The 9,386-nt window shown below is 38.3% G+C and overlaps 2 protein-coding genes across 3 annotated transcripts; one reads left to right on the forward strand and one right to left on the reverse strand.

The window, feature by feature from the left end:
• The first annotated feature begins 3,109 nt into the window (after window positions 1-3,109).
• Window positions 3,110-6,322, forward strand: LOC109863052 (protein disulfide-isomerase TMX3). 2 transcript variants are annotated; one of them, XM_020443229.1, is made up of 10 exons: window positions 3,110-3,469; window positions 3,896-3,953; window positions 4,040-4,079; window positions 4,162-4,325; window positions 4,392-4,575; window positions 4,661-4,805; window positions 4,883-5,123; window positions 5,204-5,396; window positions 5,479-5,671; window positions 5,754-6,322. In XM_020443229.1, the coding sequence occupies exons 1-10, from the start codon at window positions 3,427-3,429 to the stop codon at window positions 5,780-5,782; spliced, it is 1,290 nt and encodes a 429-aa protein (XP_020298818.1). In that variant the 5' UTR covers window positions 3,110-3,426; the 3' UTR covers window positions 5,783-6,322. The 2 variants fall into 2 exon arrangements, with proteins under 2 accessions (XP_020298818.1, XP_020298819.1); XM_020443230.1 differs by having other exon boundaries at window positions 3,905-3,953.
• A 25-nt stretch (window positions 6,323-6,347) lies between these two features.
• LOC109863053 (programmed cell death protein 5) lies at window positions 6,348-7,787 on the reverse strand. Its single transcript, XM_020443231.1, has 4 exons — window positions 7,516-7,787; window positions 6,979-7,087; window positions 6,742-6,905; window positions 6,348-6,663 (listed from the first exon to the last, which is right to left on the reverse strand). The coding sequence occupies exons 1-4, from the start codon at window positions 7,579-7,581 to the stop codon at window positions 6,613-6,615; spliced, it is 390 nt and encodes a 129-aa protein (XP_020298820.1). The 5' UTR covers window positions 7,582-7,787; the 3' UTR covers window positions 6,348-6,612.
• Between the last annotated feature and the right edge of the window lie 1,599 nt (window positions 7,788-9,386).

Consider the following 9,386-nt stretch of genomic DNA (forward strand, 5'->3'; position numbering starts at 1 on the left):
GTTTTATAAACATTTATTATCTGGCGGCACTTATTACACTGTTTTCTTTTATTGTAGAGAACCGTTTTCTCATTTGTGCAGTACATTTGACAAAAGTCATGAATCAGACATTTTACTATTTTTATGATAAAACAGGACGGTTCAGCATCCTCTTAAAGGGTCAATTATAAAGAGGATTCTTTCAGGATTTGCTTTTCTGTAAGTGGAGGCTAGTCGGAGGAAGTGTTGGAATTTAGGATCGAGCGGTGGGGTGGTTGATCGTGACAAGTCGGAGGATTTATTGTCCGCGGATTCTTGCCTGGATGTAGAAGGTTGAGGGGTAGGAGAGCGAGGAGGAGGTGGAGGAGTCGGCACGGATTGCAGATCCGCGGGATTTTCTGCGGGACAAGCGGGTTCGGAGTGCGTTGGTGAGGGAGAGCGAAGAGGTGAAGGCGGCGGATTGTTCGCGGGCGAACAAGGGGAGGATTGAACGTCTGCGGGAGGATCGGGGGTTATCGGTGAATAGGAGGGAGCTTCATACCACGAATCGTCGTGTGTATGTGTGTCTGTGTGTGTGTGTTGCGAATGCGTCGGTGAGTGTGAGTGCGCGTGCGATAGATTCGTGTGCGTATCGCAGGAGTTTTTATTATTATTGTGGCTGTTGCGATTGTCTCCTAATGTCTGAGGACGGGTGGCGTCAATGGACCTGGTCGGCTCCGCTTCGTTTAGTGCGAGCGCTGTCGCTCGTCGCAATTTTACGTTGCGTCGGTGGCGCTGGGCCTTTTTACCCGTTCGCGAAGTTCTCTGCCGGGGTTCCACTTAAACGATTTTATGCAATTACACTCAATTTATGTTATTGTATTTTCTTTTGTTATTGATTTTCTTGGCTTCGCGACCGTTTTCGGAGATGTTGAGCCTTGTTTATCACGTGGTTTAGGGAAGAAAATAAAGAAAAAAATTCGGCTGCCAACCGAGACGGTTATACACCGCGAGTAGCCCTTCCAAAAAATTCGGTTGCCACCCGAGACGGTTACACACCGCGAGTAGCCCTTCCAAAGATTTTGGCTGCCACCCAAGACGGTTACACACCGCGAGTAGCCCTTCCGATTAAACCGAATTTTGAGTGTATCTATATATTTGTTTATTTTGACCGTTTTCCGATATCTCCGAAAATCAATCGCGACGTCAGCTTTTAATTTCGCGAGAAGTGGAACCTGTATATATAATGATGTGGACTTACTACTTAAATGATTGCTGGCTGCGATTTCCTTTCTCCCTTCGGCCCGTACGGCTTGGTAGGTAGCTCGGAACCTGGTGCGGCTTCGGTGTTCGGCTGATTTTCGGCGCACTACTCGCACTTGCACTTGCAATTTTATATGCTCACACGTCGCGACTTTGCTGCGGCACTCCCGGCGGAATCAGTAGGTTTTTTCTGACTCCAGCTCCGAGAGTTCTGTATTATATACTCTTTTGAGTCAGTGAATGCTCACCGAGTTTCTTCCAATCGGAAAACTCGGTTGGGCCTTGCTGGTTTCTATTTGTTAATTAGTCGGTCGGGCGACTTGCGAGATCGCTAATCGGCGACGATCTCTCGCTTCGGTCGCCTCGTCCGATTTTTCGGAGAAGGAAAAAGGGAGAGTGTTGTTTTTTCGATCACGCTGTATAGACCCTTTGCTATTTGCTTTATAATAAAAATGCTCGTGGCGCCGGAGTTTCTATTTGCGCCGGCCGCTCTAATTTTTATAAGCGGTGTTTTCATGACCTGGAGATATCCGGGTTTGTTTGGAAAGCTGCTCGAATAGTAAATTTTTCTTGCACGTTATCTAAAATTTCGTGTTATTGCCAGCCGCGGTTTATCTTTTCGGGCGCCGATATAATTTCCGTTTGCTCTCCTATCGTCTGGAGTTTAAGTTTCCAAACGATAGGAGACTTTTTCGAGTTATTTATTGTTTTTTTTATTATTTACAAAAAGGGTTTGCTATGCGCTGGCGCGTCGCGTCGCAGAAAAAAGGGGACCGTGGAGTCTCCAGGACTTAACAGATATTTAGTAAATGGCCAATAGTTTTACGTTTTGAGAAGAAAATTGAAAAAAAGAGTAGTTACATTATCGACACGACGTAGTTGCGAACAACCAATTGCTACTATTTAGTTCGTACGGCTCTCGCTGGCGCTACAAGCAATCGCCCCGCTTGCTCTCCTATCCCCGCGCCTGCTCTGCGAATTTTTGACGCCGTCTGTACTGGCACCCTAAGGGTACGATCCCATGCACTGTTATTTTTCGCGTAACGCGTAATGCGTAACCAATCAGAGAAATTACCTGTACTAACATAAAGCACGTAATCTCTCTGATTGGTTACGCGTTAAGGGTCGTCTACAATGGAGAGTTTTAGACTGTAACAGTAAGAAACTGACTAATCACAATCGATTATTCTTCTGTACTTTGCCTGTGATTGGTCAATTTCTTACTATTACGGCCTACAACTCTCCATTGTAGACGGCTCTTAATACTTCTATATTGCTAGTACGGTGCCGACCTGAAGCCCAAATGTTACGGTGCAGACAATATAGTAGCCTCTCTCTCGCGCAAGGTCCAGCTGCTTTGTGCGCATGCGGTGAACATTCAAGCACGCTTGAGCATTTCTCTTTCTCGCGTTCTTTCTCTCACTTTCCAATGCTTTGTCTCGCTCGCACTCGCTTAGTAGACGCGCCTGCGCATAATGACGCTCGACTATCTATNCGCTTAGTAGACGCGCCTGCGCATAATGACGCTCGACTATCTATGCCCATATTTGGACTTCGTGCGTCTCTCTTTCTCGGGCCTCGTGCCTCTCATTGCGAAGATACGCGACTAGCAATATAGAAGTATTATATATATATATATGCCTAAAAACCTATTCCCTTGAGCGGATTCCCTCCCAATGAACCGTAAAAATCGGGACCACTTTTTCCATTCGCGCGCTTTCAAGTTCGATCTCCTTACTCTTACTTCGTGTTCGTGACTGCACCAAATCAAACCAACCTAGCGTAATCGAGGCTGCGTTCCGAGTTGCGCGCATTTATCTATATTATACGTGACGTGTACTATAGATAAATGCGTAACTCGGAACGCAGCCCGAAGCACCTGTCTGTTCATTTTGTTTGCAAGCATGTGTGTAACACCGTGCGGATGTGTTTGCACGTTACGTATATTGATGTATATCCATATGTATGTTTCCACGTATGTCACTGCTCGGTAATACCGGTAATAGTTTTGAGAAGATGCAAGAAAATTCGCTTGATTGTTCTGTGCGCAATCGTTTGTAAAGAGAACGGGAAGAGCAGTTGTTAGATTTCCGTGAGCGTCTGAAACAATGGCAGATTTGTTCAGCACGTCCGTGTTACGGAAGGATTAAATGAAGGAGGTTGGCTCTTTTTACTCTTCCACGGTATTTCAAACTCGCAATCAGAATGGTTTATCTCGCTCGAATCTGGCTTTTTGTACTTGTTTATGGTAAGTGCGACAATTAATTCCGCATTGAGATATAATGCTTATTTTCTGTGCACAATAAAATGTAATACACAATTACGCGATGTTCGCGACGTAATGATACAACACGTCGGTCGATCAATAAGATTAAATTCACTTGTTATATCATGTTTAATTTAATTGTCATCAGTAACACAGTAATTATATTACACTTATATGCAAGAGGAGTTTTTTAATATTCGCTTGCAATTTTGTCTTCTGTACATACACATGTATCTCATAAGACATTATTGGAACTGAGTGTGTAAAAAAGTTTGTGATGTATTCTATAACATTCTGAAATATAATACATTCTATTTTTGCATTTTGTTTTTTGTATTTGTAAAAAAATTTCAAGGAAGCATAGAAATATTTCTGTTGAAATACTTATATCATTTAATCACTTGTTAGTGTTTTCAGCAATTTTAACACATACAACTGGATCACGAGTTATTGAGCTCAGTGATAAGTAAGAAAATTAATTTTTGAATTTGATTTTATTATAATAAAGAGTTTGTTGTTCACAATATATTATATTTTATATATTTGTTTTAGATTTCTTGATATACATAAAGAGGGACAATGGCTAGTCATGGTATGTTTTTTGTATGTTTTTTGCAACATTTTGCTTTGTATATTTATATTAAAGATACAATTATATTATTTCTGTTTCATAGATGTATGCGCCTTGGTGCGCCCACTGTAAAAAGTTGGAACCAATTTGGTCTCACGTTGCTCAACATTTGCATGCAACACCAATACGAGTAGGCAGAATAGATTGCACTAGATTTACCAATGTGGCTAATGTATTCAAAGTTAAAGGATTTCCTACTATTCTATTGTAGGTATTTTTTTCTCCAACTATTGCTACACTATTTACATGTATTCATAATTTTATGATTCATAGTTTAAAAGGTGATCAGGAACACATGTATCACGGTGACAGAACTAGGGATGAAATAGTTAAATTTGCTTTGAGATTAAGTGGCCCTCCTGTACAAGAAATAACAAAGCCTCAGAGTTTCCAGTCTATTATGAAAGAACAAGATCTTTATTTCTTATATGTGGGAGATAGATCTGGGATCTTCTGGGTAAACTTTTCGCTAATGTTCAAGAATATTGTGTAGGCTGCTTGTAGAAATCCGAATTCACATGTCAGTGTTTGATCTATTACAGGAACTTTATTACAAGACTGCAAATATGTTTCAACCTTTTGCGTATTTCTACCAAACTTATCCACGTATTGCGAGAAAGCATGCGCCGGTGGAAAAAGTCCCTGCGCTATTTGTGTATAAAGAAAACTTACATTACAATTTTACTGGTAAGTTTCAGAGACGAAAACACAAAATAAGACTATGTCGTTATTTGTATCGTTGCAGCAGTGTTTCGTACTTATAGGCCACGACTTGAATGACATAGAAAAAATGAATGAGACACTTTACAAATGGGTGAATGCAGAGCGCTTTCCGACATTTCCAAAAGTGACAAAAGGAAATATAAATCAATTATTCTTAACAAATAAGAATCTCGTTTTAGCTGTAGTGGAAGAAAACATATTGGAAGAGGTCGCGCCTGACATGCTGGAATTTAGAGATATGGTCCAATCCGTCATCAAAAATAAACGAGCAAAATATCACGAGTATGTTTACTGTTAAACGGGCAGCATTTTTTTTATCAGAGAAGCATTGAACATAAATTAACATTATCATTGTATTCAAGTCATTTTCAGTTTGGTTGGATAGGTAGTCCCGATCTAGTCAATAGCATAGCGATGATGGTAGTACCTTTACCGAGCTTAATTGTGATAAATACGACTACAAATCATCATCACATTCCGGAAGATGAAACAGAGAAATTGACGCCAAAAGTAATAGAATTGTTCTTGGAGCAGATTCGAAATGAAAGTGCTCCGGTAAAGTGTGCTGAAATAATTTTCTTGGATTATTTGATCTATGCTATATAAGTAAATTAACAATCAACATTTGAATTTTCAGCGATATGGTGGAAATAGTTGGCTGGTGCGTATTTATAGAGCATGGTTTGAGTCAAAAACCTCTCTAGCTTCAATGTGGAAAGGTAATCCCATTTTGACTACGGTGATCTTTGGGTTACCATTTGGATTTCTTATGCTAATATGTTACGGCACTTTTTGTCAAGATATTTTGGATGCGGACGAAGATGAAGATGGTAATTTTTTTATAAAGTTTTTAGCATTCGTTCTTTACATATATGTGTACATAATTATGCATTCTCTTACGTACATTTTTAGAAAATACTGCTCACATGAAGAATGACTAAAACCAATTATGAATACATTATATATGTATAGTGTATATAATCTCATGTGGTCATCCTGAGAGTATCTCTTATATGTTAAAATTTTCGCCAAAGTAACCTTAAGACGACAGAAACTTTTATACAGTGATAAGTGCCGCTCTGACATTCCATATATTTTTACTTTTAGTAAATGTTTTGTTTTGCATATCTATAAAGTTTTATGATATAACTGGTTATATATGCGAAACGCGCAATGTGTATGAGACAATACAAAACTGTATAGCAAGTATATACAAGAACTTGGAAAACTTTCAAATTGAAATGATCTTTTAAACACAGTTTTAACAATTGCAGAGTATAAAAAAAGTCAAACATATTTGTGTGTAAACGTTTATATAATTACACACGCGCGCGCGTATAACAAATTATAAAATATTGGTTATATGTACATAGAGGAGATGATATTTGGCATTATAACCGTGTGATATTGTATCCTAAATTGTAACTTTTTTCTTCTGAAAAAATAAAATATTTGTTTTGCATTGCATCAAATATATGTATATCAAATAAAAAAGAAGTAAAACATTCTTCCTTTTAGATTATCAAAAACAAATGTACGCAATATTAAGTTGCAAAATAGAAAATTTTTTTGATGATTCTAATTGTGTATATTCTATACCAGTATTTAACATTTATTCAATAATAACTTTATTTTCATACATTTAAAAGTAATGATACAACAGAGTACAAAACTAGCACATACAGTGAATTTTACTGAGTTACTGTCTATGGCAAACTGAAGAGGAATTTTACTGATTTAAAAGTATTCTTATTCAAAATTTGTACAATTGCTATAAGTTCATCTCATCGTCGGAATCCAAAGCTGCTCTTCTCCTATCAAACTAAAAAAATTTATAAAAGTTTAATTTTACCATATAATTTTTATGACACATGTGTACTCAATTCTATTGCTTACTTACTTTAACAGTTGTTTTCTTTTGTGTCTGTTGATTTATAGTTTCAAGTAAACTGATCAGTTCTTTTTCTCCAAGTTTTCCAGGTAGTTGATTACGTTGTGCCATATTAATAATCATTTCTTCTATCATTTTTCCTTTCTCAGGTTTTCCAAGACAAAGTGTATTCACTATTAAGAGATAAATAATATTACATGCAAATTGTTTAGTGAGAGTTGAATATTAGAAATAAAGGAAAATTACATCTTGCTCTGGCAGATTGATCTAACACCTGAGTCAGTATAGAATGTTTCATCTCTTCCATCTGTTGTATTCTCTCTTCTATTGCTTGTTTATTATTGACATTGTTACTCTAGAATATTTAAATTAATTTTTATTCACATGTCAAAATATCTATAAAAAAGCGTTTATAAATTGCAAAACTGAATGAATATATGAGTTAACACTTTTATTTTTTTTTCTTCAAAGATGTAAAATCGAAAATAAACTTAGTACTTATTTATTTGAGTTACTTATTATACTTATCACTTAGTACTTATTTATTTGAGTACTCGTTATTATATTTGCAAGTTATGACCTACTTGCTTATATTTAGATCTTTTGATTGTTTTGGATAACATTGTAAATTTATTTTTTTATCATAAACGTTTGTTTTTAAATATTTTATATGTGACTAATCAAAGAGACAATTTACAAATTAAAATATTAAATATAACTTCTAATCTTTTATCACCTACATTTGAAAGTATTTTCAAAAGTACGCAATTTTAAAGACATTACCTGGTGTTGTGCCTGTAACTGAGCCAAACGTTCCTGTCGTATTGCCTCGAGTTCTGGATCTGACATTACTGTGTTGTATCTTTCTTTTACAATTTTTTCAAAATACACTGGAGAAGCACACAAACCTAACAGATCGGGAGTTTTTCCGTTTCTTACATGTTACTAGTTCAATATGTTATGTAATTATAAATATCTCAAGAAAACAGAAACAGCTAACTTCCTTGCAATAATAGTTTTGTGCTTTTATGGCTTCTTGGACCCTAATGCTAGTTCATACGCCATTCTTTGTTTAGTAAAGGCCATCGCACATAAAATTACTTAGGGTGCAATCCTATACACTGTTATTTTTCGCGTAACGCGTAACCAATCAGAGAGATTACGTGTTTTATACATAGAGCTCATACTCATGAGTTGCGGTCCGTTTCATGCTTAACCCTTTGCGGACGAGCGGCGGATATATCCGCCCAAGCCTTTTTTTACCGTTGCGGACGAGTGTCGGATATATCCGCCCAACTCTCGCGCTGCGGCTAGCGTACGTCTGCCGTCGTAGGCGATAAGATACACATGAGGATACTAGCCTAAGACGTCAAGTGGCCTCTCAATGAAATTAGAGACTTTTGAACGATGAAGTCTTATCTTCCGTATAATGTAAACTTACGATGCAAGACCATGGTAGGGTCAGAACGAATTTCAGTTTGTCGAGTCAGTATAATTTATTTGAATAAAGCCTTAATTTGTAAAACGCAAATATGCGACGTGAAAATTTTCTTTACTGCACGCTCCAATACCTGTCGTCCACAGCGACGCTCGCCCGTCGAGCGTCTCCGTCCGCAAAGGGTTAATCGCTCATTTATTTGTAGTATATGTCACGTATACTATAGATAAATGTGCGCTTAACATAGACCTTATACTAATGGAGAGGCCATGGGAGCGCAAGGAGGATCGACAAAGAGAGATATATTTTTTTGTTTCAATTGTGGGCACTTCTTATAAAAGAGAATAACAGAGAACACGGAGTGGGAAAGCCACAGTTGAGACAAAATATATCTATCTCTCTGTTGCTCCTCGCGCGGTCCTCTCTATGGTTAGCATATAGGCATGGCCTCTCCATCTTCTTCTTTGATGTAATGGCTCTTGCCTCGGTGAGGAAGGAGCATACGCCAGTCTTCGATTGGTGGAATTTAACTTGGTAGAGCTGTACTGAGCTGTGCTGCGCTGTATGTACTGGGTTTCAGGCAACAAGGTGGGTGAAGGGTAAAGGGTAAGGGAAAGGACATACAAAAGGTAGGGGAAAAGGAGCGGGAGTTAGCGGAAAATGAGGAAAATGGAGAAATGACACTGTGTAAGTTAGGGAATTAAATGTCGACGTTGGTAGAACTGACAAACGTGAACAAAGCAAACATGGCACGTAGATTATTTGAAAAGGCAATGTCTACGACACTATACGGAGGACTAAAGCCATTATGGAAGAGGTCCAAGAGCAGTTTATCCGTAGCAGTTTTATACTTAAGGCAGTTAAAGAACAGATGATTAACGTCTTGTGTCGGATGACCACACGGGCAGGCAGCGTCATCAACAATACAATACACTTGTCTCGAAGATGATCATTTACCGCCGTATGGTGGGAGGGTATTCTAGATATAAGAGAGATTAACTGTGTGGCGAGGGAGAAACTTATTCTTTTTGAACCTTGTGAACCAGAGTTTGCCCAACGGCTCCTGAACAAACCTGAAGTACCTGCTACCTTTTTACTGGGCTTCTCGTAACAACTGTTCTTTTGACGACTGTAGCGCCTTAGACTTAAGTATCGGAAACAGGGAGGACACCTCTTGTTCTTCAACAGGTTCTGGTAACGACAAAGCAAGCCTGGC

Source organism: Pseudomyrmex gracilis, unplaced genomic scaffold, assembly GCF_002006095.1.
Source record: "Pseudomyrmex gracilis isolate BER0280 unplaced genomic scaffold, ASM200609v1 scaffold_3019, whole genome shotgun sequence".
Taxonomy (NCBI): Eukaryota; Metazoa; Arthropoda; class Insecta; order Hymenoptera; family Formicidae; genus Pseudomyrmex; species Pseudomyrmex gracilis.